The sequence below is a fragment of the Lathyrus oleraceus genome, chromosome 3 (assembly GCF_024323335.1).
Source record: "Lathyrus oleraceus cultivar Zhongwan6 chromosome 3, CAAS_Psat_ZW6_1.0, whole genome shotgun sequence".
In the NCBI taxonomy this organism is placed as follows: domain Eukaryota; kingdom Viridiplantae; phylum Streptophyta; class Magnoliopsida; order Fabales; family Fabaceae; genus Lathyrus; species Lathyrus oleraceus.
In genome coordinates, this window is record NC_066581.1 from 333,833,833 (window position 1) to 333,852,443 (window position 18,611).

Genomic DNA, 18,611 nt, shown 5'->3' on the forward strand with positions numbered 1-18,611 from the left:
CTCCAAATAAACTGCAAAAAAAAAAGCAAATATGTTATTTATCGAGAATGCATGATATTAATAAATTAGTTAGAAGATGAGTGATTTAGTGGTAATACATCTTGTGCTCGGAGACGATCCGAGAGTTGACGATAAAATATAATTTTATTTTTGGGGGTAAGACTGTAATCCAGTCCGGTTGTAATGAACCTAAACAAAAAAAGATAAATAATATTATTTACAAATATTTATAGAATAAATATACAAAATGAAATAACATCATAAATTTACCTAGTTGCGTAGGGGAAGGAGTAGACGTTAGGATTTTCTGGGGCTAGCCTCGGCAATCTCCACCACCCCCATGTTTGGAGCAAAAAAGCACATCCAGAAAATGTACAGTGGTCATTTTGTGCATTTTTACACAAAGAGCTATATAGGAATGTGTTGAGCTGTATTTTTCGTGTCGGGTTTTTGTTATCGTATCCACAGGGATTGTAAGATATCACCGCCGTTCGATGGTTGTATTAATCTTAGCTCAATGTAACAATAGGGTTTTGGTTTTAATCAAGTTATCTTGCATAAAAAGTAATAAATTGCGGTAAAAGTTATGGTTTGATTAAATGAGAAATATTGTCAAAGTTAGGTTTCAATGATCACTTTGCATGTATTTGCTCGGTCAACAATCTTATAAACTCCTTTAGATGATAAATCATTTCACAAAGTCCTCTCAATATGTTTCTCTCGAACACATATTGTGAGTTTTGCCATTTTGATCCATTGTTTCTCTCGAACACAATCTATCAAAATGACAACTTTTTGGTTCAACCTTATGGTGAACAAAATCATTCGTTACTATCTCTAGCTAACAAACAAGTTTGGATGAAAACCTAGGTCAAGAGTCGGTAAACATCTCTCGATCATAAACCAACACAAAGAGTTTTAAATAGAAATAAAGTTTTCATCATATATTTACCGTTAAAGAGTTTACATATGAGGATCCTTACATTTACACACAAAGCTAGTAATCACCTACATCTAACCTTGACAAATGGATGACTTAGCTACTCATTTTCATGGTAGCTTGGTCGGCAAGTAAGGAAAGAAGGTTGATCAACATCCAAGTCGGATAATCGATGTTGGATGGGAATCCACCTTCTTTTTGTAGAAGATGGTTCTAAGATGAAGAGAAAATGAAAACTAGGGCATAAAGATCCCAAGAACAATGCTGCAAAAATATCTAGAAGAAAGTACAAAAGTGGAAAAAGTTGGTAAAAATGAGGTATGGTGCTCAAAAGTGGCACCTGCTACTTATAGACCTCTGCTGGGCTGTCATGTTCGCTAGGCGAGCAGAATGGCTCGCCTAGTGAGGGTCTAATATGGGCACACAAGGCCCCTGCGCCCAGAGAAAACAGGGCCTGCTGAACTGTCATGTTCGCCTAGCGAACATACCTTCGCCTAGCGAAGGACACGCTTCAACCTTCGCCCCAGCGAGGTTGAGAGGTTTTGCTACTGGAATGCTCGCTGGGGACTCGCTAGAGCTTCGCCTAGCGAGTGAGTGCTGGCTGCGTTTTTCACCAAAACAGAATGAACTCGCTACCACCTTCGCCTTCAGCTCGCCTAGCGAATTAATTTGACAATTTACTGGAGTTGTTCGCCTGGAACTCGCCTAGCGAACCAATGCTTCGCCACAGCCTCGCCTAGCGAGCAGGCTGATGAAATGCTTGTATTCTTTGGTTCCTTTGCCAATTTTCTTGTGTCTTCATTTTCAATTAGTTCATGTCTTTCCTGCACAATAACACACAAATCAAAGGCACCAAGCTTGTTTATCAATGTAATGCATTCCATGTAAAACAAATGTGGTTTTGACAGTTTTAGCAAGGAAAAAGAGTGAAAGATGCCCACATATGATAGCTCTAATAAGCATTTTTGGGCATCTAACAGAATGCCAATACAGCAGAACCCCAACTATACGTGCTTATTCTATCAATGTCCTCGAGCAAACTCAAGTACATAAAGTTTATGCTATTTCCCGTGCCTTCGGGAAATAGCAAGTTCCCAAACAATAACATAATGTAAAACCGAGTTTTATGACTTTTTCTTGTTCGGACGATTCCTCAGTCAAAGTTATGGAGTCATGGTATAATTGAAGGCTCGATAGTTTAATACCCTGACCCCTTGCTTTTGCAGATCCCTCACCCTCGACCAGATCTACCCCCAACATTTGAACACATATTTCGTTGGGCTGTTGAACATTTCCAGTCACAGGCTTACCATCTATTCTAAGACCCAAAATCATGTATACGTCCTCTAGTGTGACGGTACATTCACCAGTTGGTAGGTGAAAAGTGTGTGTCTCTGGTCTCCAACGTTCACACAGAGCAAGAATAAATTTGACATCAATTGTGGCATTTACGACATGCATAACATGACCGAAACCCGCACGCTCTATGTAAGGTACGCACCATGGGTCTGGATAAGGCATAGGGTGTGAACGTTGACGAAATTTCTTGGGATCCTTTAAAAACAAACAATATAAACAATCATTAGATTGGACTTTTAAAAAACAAATTACAAACATACGAAAGAGGCAATGTTCAAGAAAAACTTACGAATGAGGCAATGTTTGCCCTAGTGCCTCTGTGTTCTTGGCCCATGGTAAGAAGAGACATGATTGCAATGTAGAACGAAGCTTGGTGGATGAGAAGTTTCGCCGGAGTTCTCTGAATAAAAGTGTTAGTGGTTGATGAAAACATGCAAGAATGACCTTCTATTTATACTCGTTTTCAAGTAGATTGAATATGCAAAAATGTGACAAGTGTAAGGCATGCGTGGGAATCTTGTAGCTAGGTGGATAGGTTGGCATGCATTGGTACAGATTAGGTTGCACTTGTCTTGTCTTGGGGAAGCCTTGGTGGAACCTGATGATGCAAAGGTGTGACACGTGGAAGGCATGCGTGGGAATCTTGCAGAATAGGTGCAGGCTAGGTGGATAGGTTGGCATGCATTGGTACAGATTATGTTGCACTTGTCTTGTCTTGGGGAAGACTTGGTGGAACCTGATGATGCAAAGGTGTGACACGTGGAAGGCATGCGTGGGAATCTTGCAGAATAGGTGCAGGCTAGGTGGATAGGTTGGCATGCATTGGTACAGATTAGGTTGCACTTTTCTTGTCTTGGGGAAGACTTGGTGGAACCTGATGATGCAAAGGTGTGACACGTGGAAGGCATGCGTGGGAATCTTGCAGAATAGGTGCAGGCTAGGTGGATAGGTTGGCATGCATTGGTACAGATTAGGTTGCACTTGTCTTGTCTTGGGGAAGCCTTGGTGGAACCTGATGATGCAAAGGTGTGACACGTGGAAGGCATGCGTGGGAATCTTGCAGAATAGGTGCAGGCTAGGTGGATAGGTTGGCATGCATTGGTACAGATTATGTTGCACTTGTCTTGTCTTGGGGAAGACTTGGTGGAACCTGATGATGCAAAGGTGTGACACGTGGAAGGCATGCGTGGGAATCTTGCAGAATAGGTGCAGGCTAGGTGGATAGGTTGGCATGCATTGGTACAGATTAGGTTGCACTTGTCTTGTCTTGGGGAAGACTTGGTGGAACCTGATGATGCAAAGGTGTGACACGTGGAAGACGTTATTGATCCTGTGGTTGATGACGAATAAGACGTTGAACACCCCGTTGAAGACGATGTCATTGATGATGCAGAAGACGTGGTTGATGACTTGGTGAACCGTGATTCCGAAGACGAAGACAAAGTACAAATACCTATTGCGCAACGGTACTCACCGCCTTCCCACTACACAACCCTTAACTTGGGCGAGGATGAGCCCTCATCAGATATGTTCTACAACCCATATATGAGGGCTGATGAGGAGTTAAAGAAGGGTGACCAATTTCGGACCAAGGAAGAGTGCCTGTTAGCAATAAAAAATTGGCACTTAAAAAACTGTGTTGACTACGATGTTAACAAATCAAACCCGGAAAGATACGTTATTTTATGCAAAAATCCGGAGTGTGGGTTTAGGTTGATGGCATCGTACAAGAAGAAATATAACGCGTGGGTGATAGGGTCCATTTCTCAAGCTCACACTTGCGTCAACACAAACATGGCACAGGATCATCGCAAACTTAGCCATGATATGATCTGCCATTCCATAATACCTCTTGTTGAAGCTGACCCGTCACTCAAGGTCAAAACCATTATCTCCCATTGTGTTGTTGTTTTCAAATATACACCGTCGTACAGAAAGGCTTGGTTAGCGAAAACCAAGGCTATTGAACTGGTATACGGTAATTGGGAGGAATCATACAAACAACTTTCGCGCTACCTGGCTGCACTAAATTTGTATTCACCTGGGACGGTTTCTATAATGGAGACCTTGCCGGCACAATCCCCTGAAGGAACTTGTCTAGAAGGTAATGGAATATTCCATAGACTTTTCTGGGCATTCCGTACCTGCATCATAGGTTTCACATTCTGCAAGCCGCTTATTCAAGTCGATGGAACTTGGCTGTATGGGAAATACAAAGGATCGTTACTAATGGCGGTCGCACAAGATGGAAATTCTAATATTTTCCCAATAGCCTTTGCATTGGTAGAAGGAGAAACGACTGCTGCTTGGAGTTTCTTCCTTAAGAATCTCCGAACGCACGTGACTCCACAAGCTGGCATCTGTGTGATGTCTGACAGGCACGCTTCAATAGACAGTGCATACAATAATCCAGAAAATGGTTGGCATGACCCCCCGTCTACCCATGTCTACTGCATCAGGCATATTGCTCAAAATTTTATGCGGGAGTTCAAGGATAACTTCTTGAAGCAAAATTTGATAAACGCGGGGTATGCATTAAACCAACCTGGATTCCAATACTACCGCCGGTAAATAGTGTTGGCAAATTCTGATGCAGGGAGGTGGATCGATAACATTGACAGAGCAAAGTGGACTAGGTCATACGACGATGGGGTGAGGTGGGGCCACGTGACAACAAATCTTGTGGAATCAATGAACGGCGTCTTTAAGGGCATACGTAACCTCCCGGTAACCGCATTGGTGAGTGCGACCTATTTTCGGGGGGCAACGCTGTTCGTAACAAGAAGCAGGCGCTGGCATGAAGTGTTGCAGACGAGTCAAGTATATAGTGATGCCTGCATGAAGTTTATGAGGCAGGAATCTGCCAAAGCCAGCAACCATCGGGTTACGGAATTCGACCGCCATGGCCACACTTTTAGTGTCAAGGAAACAATTGACCACAACCAAGGGCTGCCCAGACAAGAGTATAGGGTCCTAATACCAGACCGTTGGTGCGACTGTGGTTAATTTCAGGCCTATCGTATGCCTTGTTCCCATGTCATTGCAGCGTGTTCACACAACCACTTCGATGCATTATCGCTAGTGTCTCCCATCTACAAAGTTCCAACATTGCTCAATGTATACGACAATCCCTTTCCGGTGGTAGCATTGGAGGCATATTGGCCAGAGTATGACGGGGAAATTGTTTGGCACAACGAATCGATGCGGCGGAATAAAAGTGGTCGCCCAAACAGCAGGCGCATTAGAACTGAAATGGATGTCGCAGAGAAAATGCAGAGGAAGTGTAGCATATGTCGACAACTGGGGCATAATAGGAACAAATGTCCATATCGTGGATCTACTTCGACTACATAGTTGTATTAGTTCATAACTCTGCGTACCAATGCTATTTATCAATAAAGTTTACTTTTTATTCCAAATAGAAGATGACATTGGAACAACAAACACAAACATCTAACATTACAACAACAATTACTAAAACAAAAACAAATACTGGAACAAGAACAAGTACTAAAACAACAACAAGTACTATAACAATAGCAAATACACAAACAACATCACAAACAACCCTAAAAATCTAGGAAATTACAACAGTTAACACTATGTCGTCTGATCCATGCATCATTTGGATGCAATCAATGTCGCTTTCAACTTCAACCCACGAACATACCGTTTCTCCAGTTTCAAATGACATACTTCTTCTAAGCCTCTGAATCCTTCTGATGACTTCACCAGGTTCGTAATCTCCCTCTAACCAAGACATCAAGGATCTTTTTAGTTGGTCCAACGAACGGATGTTCCAAAATTTCATCTCCATTGGGGGTTTCACACGCGAGAAAATAACATGTCCGTCCCTTTTTAAGATTACTGGTTCTGGATCCGGGCGCCTTGATGATGTCCGCTCCCATGATGACGGTCTGGGGGATCCCATGAACTCAACCTGATAGAGAAAGTGATAGGAAATAGTGGTGAAGAAAATGCAAGGAAATAACACTTTATTTATAGGACAAGATCTAGGTTGTACACCAATGTATTTAACCCTAATTAGTGTCGCACTTGATTAATTAGTCTTAGAGGGAATTAGGGTTTGAATTAGGTCATACCTACCTAACATGATTAACCCTAATTTTCCCAAAAATTTATAAATAATATTAATTACTTATAAATTAAATTAATATATATAAATTAATATATATATATATATATATATATATATATATATATATATATATATATATATATCTTGTAAATAATTTTATTTATATATATATTAATATAAATTAATATAATTTATAATAAATATAAATTAATACATTAAAAAATATTTAAAAAAATTAAAAAAAAACATATTAAAAAATAAAATAAAATAAAAAATAATAATAATAATTTGAGTGTAGGCGCCACTCCTAGTGGCGACTTGCCCTACCCTAAAGGGTAGGCGCCAACTAGGGTGGCGTCTAGGTGCAATTTAGGGCCAAAAATGGCCATTTTTGGAATTTTTTTTGAAAATTTAATAATTTTTGAATTTTTTTTTAAAAATCTGGATAATTAAAAAAAATATTCACTTTTTTATGCATATTTATTCGTTAATATCCAATTTAACAACTATACCTTTTATAATCATTATTTAATAATATTTTCTACATATAACTATTATATACATTAATTAAGAACATGTTAATGTATATCTATTAGTTAACATATTTTTTCACTAAATCTTTTTTTTATAAATGTTTAATAATATCTCATTAAAAAATCCTTATATATATTATATAGGTTTGTTTTATACATCAATTGTTTATTTTAGAGATATGTTAAAGAGCTAGTTAGAATAGTTATGTGTGGCAATTAAAAGCTAGTTACAAAAGGTGAAGTTAGTTAGAATAGAAAAAAGTTGATAAATTTGAGTGCTCTGTTGTTTTTATGATATTTTGAAAATTTAATTTTTTCAATCAATAAACAATTCAAGATTATAAAAATATTTAAGTAGTTAAGAGCTTTCATTGAAAAAATTCACATATGAAAGAAAGTTGTGCAAGAAAAAATTTTGGTCAATATTTTATTGACGCTTAAAGCAGATGAAAAATATTCATGAAAAAGATAAATTTTACTGTCAAATGATTCTGCTGTTTATACATCACAAGACACATTTTTTAAAAGACTTGTGATGCTTGAAAATAAATAAAAATAATTTTCAATACTACAAGAAAATGATTCATAAAAAAATGCTATAAGGAGCTAGCATTGATTCAGAAATTTTCCAAAAGTTACCAATGACAATCGATTGTCGTACCATGTTAATAGACTGTTGAAACTTCAAAGTTCAAAAACATAGAAAATTTCAAAGTGACGATCGATGGCATATACCCCAACAATCGATTATCTAAGGCAAATTTTGGAAATTTTTGGAATCATCAACCAATTGCAGCAATGATGTCAATTAATTAATGCCTTTAAGAATTTCAATATTTCACTTGGCAAAGAAATTGAAGAATCAATTGTTTCCATAGAGCAATCGATTGCTCTAATGAAAGTTTTGAAAATTTTCTAAGTTCATTACTACGTAAAAGTCATTTCACAAAGGTTGAAAAAACGATACCACCACATGTGACCAACTGTTGTGAAGTATGTGGTGGTTGTATATATGGTGTTTCCCACCATGGTCGTGCTCCTGTGATTATACTATATCTAGCTCACTACATATCACAACACTTACTTTAAACAACCTTTGTGATAATCTTAGCGCATAACATTTAACAACAGTTGGTATAAACAACTGTTGTGATATATATACTGAGTTTATTATAAATCGTGTGGAATGCTTATTTCGCCAATGCTAACTAAATATATAATCTTTCAATATGATCTAGACCATTATAATATCACAAATTAAGTTATATTAGAAGAACATGTTCACGTTCAATGCTTGATAAGATGTTAATACCTTAGGATTGGCATTAATTTTGTAAAACAAATAATGTAATCATCTCTGTTGTTTTAATATGTTGGGTTGAAGAATTTCAACATCTGGACCAACATGTCATGTACGATGTCACGACATCATGTCTGTGACATCGCACATGTGTAGAAAACTGAATTAATTAATTCAGTATATATTCTGGGATTAGTGAGGATATTTGGTGAATATCCTAACTCCCATGTGGAGGTCTTAAAGACTCAATCAGAATATATATATAAGGAGATATATATGGAGAGATTTTAGGATTGAAGACCTTGATTGTAGCAGAACGTTTCTGCTGACTTTGTAACAGCAAAGAACAAGTTTGCTGCGATTTCTGAAGGCCCAAATCCAGTTGGGTGATTAGGTTATAAATAGCATATTGTAACCTAGTTTTTGTAAGCCTCTTAGAATGAAAAATTAGGGGTGTGTGTGAGGTAAACCTCCCAACTTGTGGGAATGTTACCATGTGTTTCTCAGTGTTCAAAGCTGAGAGTATTTGTAACTCAAAGCCTGTAGGCAAGAGTGATTATGTGCTTGAACAAAGCTGTGAAGTAAGTTTAAGTTATTTAACATTACATTGGTTTGTAGTGATAGGAATGGAAACTGGAGGTTTCTATCTAGGAGTTCCTAGGTATAGATTGCATTGGGTAGGGATTAAGTGAAGAGTTGTAAACGGGGGAGTTTAACTCTGAATTAATACTGCTGATAGTGGATCTTCTTCCTGGCTTGGTAGCCCCCAGATGTAGGTCATGTTGGACCGAACTGGGTAAACAATTTTCTGTGTTTGTTTTCCTTCTGCATGTTATAATCCTGTCTGCCATAACTCAGGTTGTAATTCAGTCTGCTTATCAAGTGAATAACAGACCTGATACATAGCCTTCTGTTTGAATGTCAATCAGAATGTTTTGACATTCATCATTAACAACACATACTGAATAATAGGCATGTTGATCTCAGTTCAGTATTTAGTTAAGTCTGGTCTTCAAGAGGATAACAGACCTGGCCAACGGATCATAGTGAAACTGTCAAACTGGATGTCTTGACAGTTGTACGTGTAGACTGATACTGAAGTAGAGACTGATTAGTCTTTCACAGTATAGTAAAGTTAGCACAGTCTGTTTTCAGGAACATAACAGAATCAGCATGAGGTATATGTTCTGAATGTCAAACTAAATGTTGTGACATTCACACCTGACAGTTGGTGCTAAATTGGAGGATAATTAGTTTTTCTGTTTCAGCATTTTTCTCAGGCTAATTTAAGGAATCCAACAGCTGAGCTAAAATCCAGGAAAATAACAACTAACCTACAATTAATGAACCTAAAAAATAGCCTATTTGTCAGCTCCCTAATGTGTGGAAATTAGGTTACCTTGTTTGACTTTTAGTTTAGGAAACACGAGTACTAAGCCAGCAAATTGAAATACAGTAACAGGTGATGTGCAAATCAGTATTGATATATCATGCTGATAATTGTCCACACACAACAGAAGTAAGTATGGTGTTTGATCTCTGTTGTGTCTTTGTACAAGAAGGACAGAACTAGGTGTTCTTCCATTCTAGGGTAATACAGTAGCAGAAGTTGTGACTACTGTGAAAGCGTGCTTGAATACAGGGTTTTAATTTGTATAACTGTCTTGTTGTATTAGTTACAATGTTGGATCAAATGTCATGACTTGGAGTAGAACATCTGAATTCTGACTACGCCAGAATTTCAATTGGTATCAGAGCAGGCATCCTGTCTGTTTCTGGATGAGATCCATGGGTGATACTTTCTGGTATCTTGCAAGGAGTTATGTTAGTACTGATGCTGGAACCTGTGAAAGGTTCTGTAATCTCCCTGAATGGTCCCTTGAAGTAGGTGGATGGACTGTTCATGACGGGAATGGTGTGTACCTGTCTCTGGAGGTTGGCAATTGGCCTTTGTGTGGGACAGTTGTGCCAGTATTGAATCACATTCAAACTTGGTATGGTCTTGGAGGCTGATCTGGTGAAGTGTGTGTTCATAGGTTGAGTTGTATTATGATTTCCGCTGCATAATACCTGGCAAAACTCAAACTCTGATGTAGTTTCCCCCCATGTGGATGAAAGGCTGCTGTATTCAAGAGTTCATCATAATCTATTGAAGATGTCAAAGAGACTCGTGTCTCCTCGAGACCACTCGTCATGACGCTCTCACTTCAGGATGGTAAGAATCAACTGATCACTGATTCCTTTACTCTTTTGGGTAATGTATATGAAGACCTTGAAGAATTTCAAGGAAAGTTTGTTCCAAGGAGGTGGAACTAATGTTCTATGTGATGTTAGAACATGTTGTTCAACACGTATGCAACTACTGGTTGAAGAGCAGATGTTTTTAGGTGTCAAACAACAGGAGACCTTGTTTGGAACCTACTCCTGACCTGGAAGAGGAGACATCTGTGTGTTCTAAGTTGACAAGGGTAGGGTCAACTGTGTGTATGCTCAAGAAGGTCACATGTAGAGGTCTGGTCTCTAGAAGTAGAGCTGGCTGAGATGTGACATTGTGCAATTTCCTGCTGCTTGCCTTATTCCTGTAGATTGATCAGGGTTGGATAGTTGTTCCCTGAAGTACTATGTTGTGTTGGAAGACAAGTCCCCTGGATGTTAGAAGTCAATAATGGGATAACCTGACTGCTATTTCATTTAAGAGGATTGGGACCATGAATCTTGTTATTCAAACACCACGCTCAGAAGTGGCAGTTCTTTCAAGGAGTGAGAATATGAAGATTCAGTGGTTGGTTGAGGTATAACTCATAGAGTTAGTTGCCACTGGTAGGGAAGGTGTATGTCATGTTGAGACATTTGTGTATAATGCATGGATATTGGTGTGGAGTGTTCGTGATTGCTAATTTGAGGGGGAGTTTGGCTAACCTCCTCACGTTTGGTCAGCCTAGGGTCTGGTTGGCTGTTGACCTGTGTCACATGGGTTCTGGCTGTTGTGTGACATAGTTGCAAGGAAGGATTCATCTCTCTCATTCCTAAGGCTGAATCTAATCTGGAAAGATTCTCAAAACTGCTGAGGTGCTTGCAAGCAGAAGATCTTGTCACAAGAAGAATATTTTCAAAGTATTCTTATGGTGGAAGTATCTGAAAGGATAATTGGGAATGGATTTAAGATCAATGTCTACTTGTGCCAAGTACAAGTATGTAATTGATTATCCTTGGATCTCCAGATAACTGATGTTCTTAAAGATGTTGGAACATCTCTTCTTCAAGACCCTGTGCAGAATCACAGGAAGGATAGTACATTGGTTTACGATCTATCTCCTTGGTGGCAGCAAGAGCATATGATCTCTGAAAAGGTTTCCTGGCAAGAAACATGTTCAGCCTCGTGGTGTACAAGAAGAATAAGACATCATAGTCTTGATGGTGGTTACTTGGATCAGTTTATTTCTGATCTAGGTAAGGAAGTGCATTGGCTAATGCACACTGTGGAGTTAAGAACAAGTGGCAACATTATTAACATCATGGAAACAGCTTTACCTTAGGAAGTGGAATCCTTGGTATAGCTGAAGGGTTAGTCTCTAACTGGTCCTTCTGAAGACTCATGCATCAGTGTGTCTGATGTCTTTGGAGAAGAAGCAGGAATTCATCAAGGTGTGAGCTTGGATGACTTAACTGCAAACCTGCAGGATGGAGGGTGTTTACTCAAACTTGGTTCCACAATCAAGTCTATGAGAGCATTGAACTCTTGTTCTGTGTAGGGAGGAAGTTCTTTCAAGTGGCAGAAGAAGGAGCTGAATTCAACAGCTAAATGTTGAAACACAATGTTGTGACATTTGGTGTAACATCAGAATCTTAATTGGTGAAGTGGCACATCAACTTAAGATAGAAGGGTCTACAGAGTTGTAGATTGGGTACGTCAAAAAGGCCGTTCTCATTGCAGTTCTTTGGAGTTGCTGGATGGAGAAGATGTTACATGTTCATGTCTTAGAGAATCTAAGTTCTGTTTAACATGTAGCTTGAAGCTCAAGTCTCACTTGGAAGGTCAGCATATCTTTGGGAGAAGTCTGATAAAACTTGGAGAGGTCAAAAAGTGGCATTTGACTTTTTCATATGAGGATTCATGAAGGAGGTAATCAACCAGTGGCATTTGGTCTATCTCAGAAGTGAGTTCGAAGGATCAAGATAATCAACATATGGCAGCTGATTATTCTTGAGGAAAGTCTGATACAAATTACTTTTGAGCAGAAAAGTAGTAAGTTAAAGACAAAAGGAGGTGTTTTCTATTCATCTCTTGGAGCTTGTGGTAGGAGTTCTAAGCTATCTATGGAAGATTATCTCTTGGAATGGGATGAGAATGTATAAGTCCCAATTTGTGTCTGGTTTCTTTTGGATTAAGCTGGTGACTCAGTGATATCTGAAGATTATCAGATGGTGTTCCTTGTTATGTTGTGAGGATGTCCTAACTAATGTTAGAACATTTTGTGAAGTGGTGTTCTGTTTTGGTTAGAAGAGAGATTGACACAGAGTGTGGATGTGTTCAGCCCAGAGGGTTGAACAGAGGGGGTGCTCTTGAAGACATGAAGATGCGTCTTATGTTTTCCATTCATCAAGTGGTCTGAGTTCTCTTTGAATCAAGAAGTATTTGAAGGTCCAACTCTGGGGTGTTGGATAGGTTCCTGTGTGATCACCAAGTATCAAGAGGAGAGTTGGATGTCCATGACAGGGGGAGTTATATCCTTGTGCTGCAAGTAATCATCAAGCGGGTGGTCTATGTGTTCTCAGATAACAAGGCATGGCACCTTGTTAGCTATTGGGATTATGTGGTGCATGTCAATGCTGAGTGAGCACAAGAATGTCTGACCGGATGTCATGACATTGCCTGGGACAATAGTTTTCCTTCTGAAGCTCACAGTAATTAGGAAATATGGATGTGATGTGTCTAATTATGATATATCAGAATAAGCCTGAGTGCTACAGTTGTGTGTTACAGGGGGAGTAACCATCTACTGATGTTTGTGATTTTGGCTTTAGTGGTGCCAGATGTCAAGTCTCTACTGGTGGTATGAAAGTGGTCTTAGGAAATGTTGAGAGGAAGAATACTTGAAGAATGCAGGCAAAAGCCACTTTGAATGTTAAGACATCACGTGCAACGTGACTGACTGCATATAGGGAATAGTCTCCATGCACTGGAACTGCTGTTTTGGAAAAGAAACAGTCAAGAGCTATAAAAGGTATTCAAAGATAGTCTGAGATTTTGTTGGTGATTCTCTGACTGTTTCTTAGCAAATATTAATGAATCTTGACCAAGCATTTATTCCTACCGTTAATTCCTAAGCACGGGCTGGACTATTTAAAGGATGTAATAGCCCTCTTCTTCTCACAAGAGAAACACTCCATTCCCTCTAAATCATGGGGTATGTTAAGGTTTGGGCAAACTGCGCCTGGATCTGGTTTTGTGAGGGGTTCCTTTACAAATGTTTAGCTAAAAAGGGGGAGAGAAATATAGTCCTGAGAATGTACCAGAAGCAAGTAAAATGTGGTAGCAAGCAGAAGTTGGCTTCAGGCACAGAAGTCACTAACTGGGCATATCACTTGTGTCTTGTGATTTGAGTTAAGAGGACAGTTGTGTCTTGTGATCTGAGTTACATTATCTATGTACTCAGCATTACATATTCTTCTGGAAGCTCTACCGGTGAGGGGAAGGGTTCTGATACAACTGATTCTTGTACCTCTACTTCCTCATGTACACCAACCTTGGTGTTTGTGGTGGTGGAGACAATGACAGAGATGAAGAGCATACCCATATTGGGATGTATTGTCCAGTGTAATGTTTATTTGTTTTAGCTAAAATTTCCCAAAGGGGGAGATTGTTAATACCTTAGGATTGGCATTAATTTTGTAAAACAAATAATGTAATCATCTCTGTTGTTTTAATATGTTGGGTTGAAGAATTTCAACATCTGGACCAACATGTCATGTACGATGTCACAACATCATGTCTGTGACATCGCACATGTGTAGAAAACTGAATTAATTAATTCAGTATATATTCTGGGATTAGTGAGGATATTTGGTGAATATCCTAACTCCCATGTGGAGGTCTTAAAGACTCAATCAGAATATATATATAAGGAGATATATATGGAGAGATTTTAGGATTGAAGACCTTGCTTGTAGCAGAAAGTTTCTGCTGACTTTGTAACAGCGAATAACAAGTTTGCTGCGATTTCTGAAGGCCCAAATCCAGTTGGGTGATTAGGTTATAAATAGCATATTGTAACCTAGTTTTTGTAAGCCTCTTAGAATGAAAAATTAGGTGTGTGTGTGTGTGAGGTAAACCTCCCAACTTGTGGGAAGGTTACCATGTGTTTCTCAGTGTTCAAAGCTGAGAGTATTTGTAACTCAAAGCCTGTAGGCAAGAGTGATTATGTGCTTGAACAAAGCTGTGAAGTAAGTTCAAGTTATTTAACATTACATTGGTTTGTAGTGATAGGAATGGAAACTGGAGGTTTCTATCTAGGAGTTCCTAGGTATATATTGCATAGGGTAGGGATTAAGTGAAGAGTTGTAAACGGGGGAGTTTAACTCTGAATTAATACTGCTGATAGTGGATCTTCTTCCTGGCTTGGTAGCCCCTAGATGTAGGTCATGTTGGACCGAACTGGGTAAACAATTTTCTATGTTTGTTTTCCTTCTGCATGTTATAATCCTGTCTGCCATAACTCAGGTTGTAATTCAGTCTGCTTATCAAGTGAATAACAGACCTGATACATAGCCTTCTGTTTGAATGTCAATCAGAATGTTTTGACATTCATCATTAACAACACATACTGAATAATAGGCATGTTGATCTCAGTTCAGTATTTAGTTAAGTCTGGTCTTCAAGAGGATAACAGACCTGGCCAACGGATCATAGTGAAACTGTCAAACTGGATGTCTTGACAGTTGTACGTGTAGACTGATACTGAAGTAGAGACTGATTAGTCTTTCACAGTATAGTAAAGTTAGCACAGTCTGTTTTCAGGAACATAACAGAATCAGCATGAGGTATATGTTCTGAATGTCAAACTAAATGTTGTGACATTCACACCTGACAGTTGGTGCTAAATTGGAGGATAATTAGTTTTTCTGTTTCAGCATTTTTCTCAGGCTAATTTAAGGAATCCAACAGCTGAGCTAAAATCCAGGAAAATAGCAACTAACCTACAATTAATGAACCTAACAAATAGCCTATTTGTCAGCTCCCTAATGTGTGGAAATTAGGTTACCTTGTTTGACTTTTAGTTTAGGAAACACGAGTACTAAGCCAGCAAATTGAAATACAGTAACAAGTGATGTGCAAATCAATATTGATATATCATGCTGATAACTGTCCACACACAACAGAAGTAAGTATGGTGTTTGATCTCTGTTGTGTCTTTGTACAAGAAGGACAGAACTAGGTGTTCTTCCATTCTAAGGTAATATAGTAGCAGAAGTTGTGACTACTGTGAAAGCGTGCTTGAGTACAGGGTTTTAATTTGTATAACTGTCTTGCTGTATTAGTTACAATGTTGGATCAGATGTCATGTCTTGGAGTAGAACATCTGAATTCTGACTACGCCAGAATTTCACAAGAGTTCTTCAACTAAGTTATCCGCATTTTACTCTTTAACAATTAAAACTTTTTTTAATGATCCTAGTTTTTTCACCTCCCCTTCCTTCAACTCTAGTTCATTTTGTCAAATATTATTTACTTTGCAAACAAAAGTAGGGGTGGAGAAAGGGGCGGTAGAAGAACTACATGCATTAAATTCTAGAGATGCATCAGAATGTAAGGACATATCTAGAAATACATCGGAAAAAAGGAAAAGTAGGGGTCTGGAATTGCATTAGAAGAAAAGGAGACATCGAGGAATACATCGGATAAAAGGGAATGATTCTGGAACTTCGATAGATAAAAGGAAAAAAGTTATAGAAACACATCAGAACAAAAGAAACATTCGGAAATCACTTTGGAGAAAGAAATAATTAAATTATGTAAATGCATCAAAGTAGGAGGGGCTGTTCAGAAATACACCGGGACGTAAAACTCGTCCAAGAATACATCGGTGAGAATGGTAAATAACATCTGGAAAATACATCAGAAATAATTCTTGAAATACGTCTGATAAAAAATACTCAGCCAAGAATACATCAGAAAATAATTCTTGAAATACATCAGAAATAATTCTTGGCTCTATATTTGAAGTGTTCAGTGATCATAAGAGCTTGAAGTACGTATTCGATCGAATGAGTTAAATATGGGGGAGATGAGGTGGCTTGAATTGTTAAAGGATTAAGATTTTGGTTTGAATTTCTATCCTGGTAAAGCCAGTGTAGTGACTGACGCACTGAGTCAGAAGTCGTTGCATATGTCGACATTGATGGCTAGAGAGTTAGAGCTAATCAAAGAAATTAGAGATTTGTGTTTAGTCTGTGAAGTCATGCTGTAGAGTATGAAGCTAGGTATTTTAAAACTTACCAATGGTGTTTTGGAAGAGATTAGAGAAAGTTAGAGGACGAATTTGGAATTGGTAGATCATTTAGATTTAATCAATCAAAGTCAAGGTGGTGATTTCAAGATTGATGATAAAAATGGTGTTATAAAATTTTGTGACAAAATCTGTGTTCCTGATGTGCCTAAACTCAAGAAGAATATTCTAGAGGACACCAAAGTGGTCCGAGTATCCATCCGGGTTCTACAAAGATGTAACAGGATTTGAGAAAGATGTTTTGGTGGCCTGGAATGAAGAAAGAGATTGTAACGTTTGTGTATGCATGCCTGACTTGACAGAATTCAAAGATTGAGTATCAAAAGTCATTGGGTTTGATGCAACTGTTGTCTATTCGTGAGTGGAAATGGGACATCATTTAGGTGGATTTTGTGTCTGGATGACCGAGGGTTGTAAATAATTGTGACAATATCTGGGTAATTGTGGATAGGTTGGTGAAGTCTGCTCATTTTATTCCGATGAGACTGGATTATTCATCGGAGAGGTTGGATAAGTTGTATATAAATAAATAAGATTGTCAGTTTGCACGGTATGGTCAGACTAGGAGCACTATCCAGTTGCTAGAGGACTTGTTAAGGGCATGTGTACTTGAACAAGGAGGTGTTTGGGATAACTTTTTTTAACTTTGATTGAGTTTACATACAACAACAGTTTCCATTCGAGTATTCGAATGGAACCATTTGAGGCATTGTAAGGTTGAAGGTGTAGGATGCCTTTATGTTGGTATGAGTCATGAGAGGGTGTTGTGATTGGACCTGAGATTATCTAACAGACCACAGAGAAGATCAAAGTGAATCTGGAGAAGATGAAAGCTTCTCAGAGTCACCAAAAGAGTTATCATGATAGACAAAGGAAAGCACTTGAGTTCCAAGAGGGAGATCATCTGTTTCTAAGGGTTACTCTGATAATTGGTGTTGGCCGAGCTTTGAATTCTAGAAAGTGCACTCCGCGTTTCATCGGTCCTTACCATATTTTGCAAAGAATAAGAGAAGTGACCTATCAGATTACTTTTCCACCGCCGCTTTCTAATCCTTATGATGTGTTTCATGTGTCTAAATTGAGGAGATACATTCCAGATCCTTCTCATGTGATCCAAGTGGATGATGTGCAGGTGAGAGATAACTTGACTATTGAGGCATCATCTATGTAGATAAAGAATTGAGAAGTGAATCAGTTATATGGTAAAGAGATTAACTTGGTGAAGGTAGCTTGTGGAGGACAAGTTGGTGGAAACGTAACTTGGGGGCTTGAGAGCCATATAAGGGATTCATATCTGAATCTATTCACTTGAGGTGATTTTCGAGGGCGGAAATTCCTTAAGTGGGGGGCTTGAGAGCCATATAAGGGATTCATATCTGAATCTATTCACTTGAGGTGATTTTCGAGGGCGGAAATTCTTTAAGTGAAGGAGAGTTGCAACACCGTATTTTTCTAGAAATTATTTATATTAATCATTTATAATTTTATGTGTGTATCTAATTATTATTTGTGTGATGATTGAGATGTTTTGGGGAAACACGGGTGGATGACCCTTAGGTAGAAAGTATGGAGAGTAATTAGAGGTTGGTATATTTTTTTAGAATTATTTAATTGATTAAAATAATGTTTTTGTGTTATTATTTAAATGAAATAATAAAGTAAAAGGAAATAATGAGTTTGAGGTTGAAAATGAGAATTATGGAGAATTAAAATAAATAATGTAAGTTAATAATAAGTTAGGCCTCCTTGGTGGAATATTAGAAAGATAAAAAATAGGTTTTTGATTTATGAGGAGAGAAGTGAGTGAAAAAGTTGACAGTACGTGAAACTTTTGGACTTGAAGAAAAAGAGGCAAGAGAAGAGAAAATCAAGG

General features: G+C 38.3%; 1 protein-coding gene across 1 annotated transcript; it reads right to left on the bottom strand.

The window, feature by feature from the left end:
* Window positions 1-1,667: 1,667 nt before the first annotated feature.
* On the bottom strand, window positions 1,668-2,704 carry LOC127129229 (protein MAIN-LIKE 2-like). Its single transcript, XM_051058490.1, has 2 exons — window positions 2,589-2,704; window positions 1,668-2,494 (listed from the first exon to the last, which is right to left on the bottom strand). Exons 1-2 carry the CDS (start codon window positions 2,646-2,648, stop codon window positions 1,997-1,999), a joined length of 558 nt encoding a protein of 185 aa, XP_050914447.1. The 5' UTR covers window positions 2,649-2,704; the 3' UTR covers window positions 1,668-1,996.
* Between the last annotated feature and the right edge of the window lie 15,907 nt (window positions 2,705-18,611).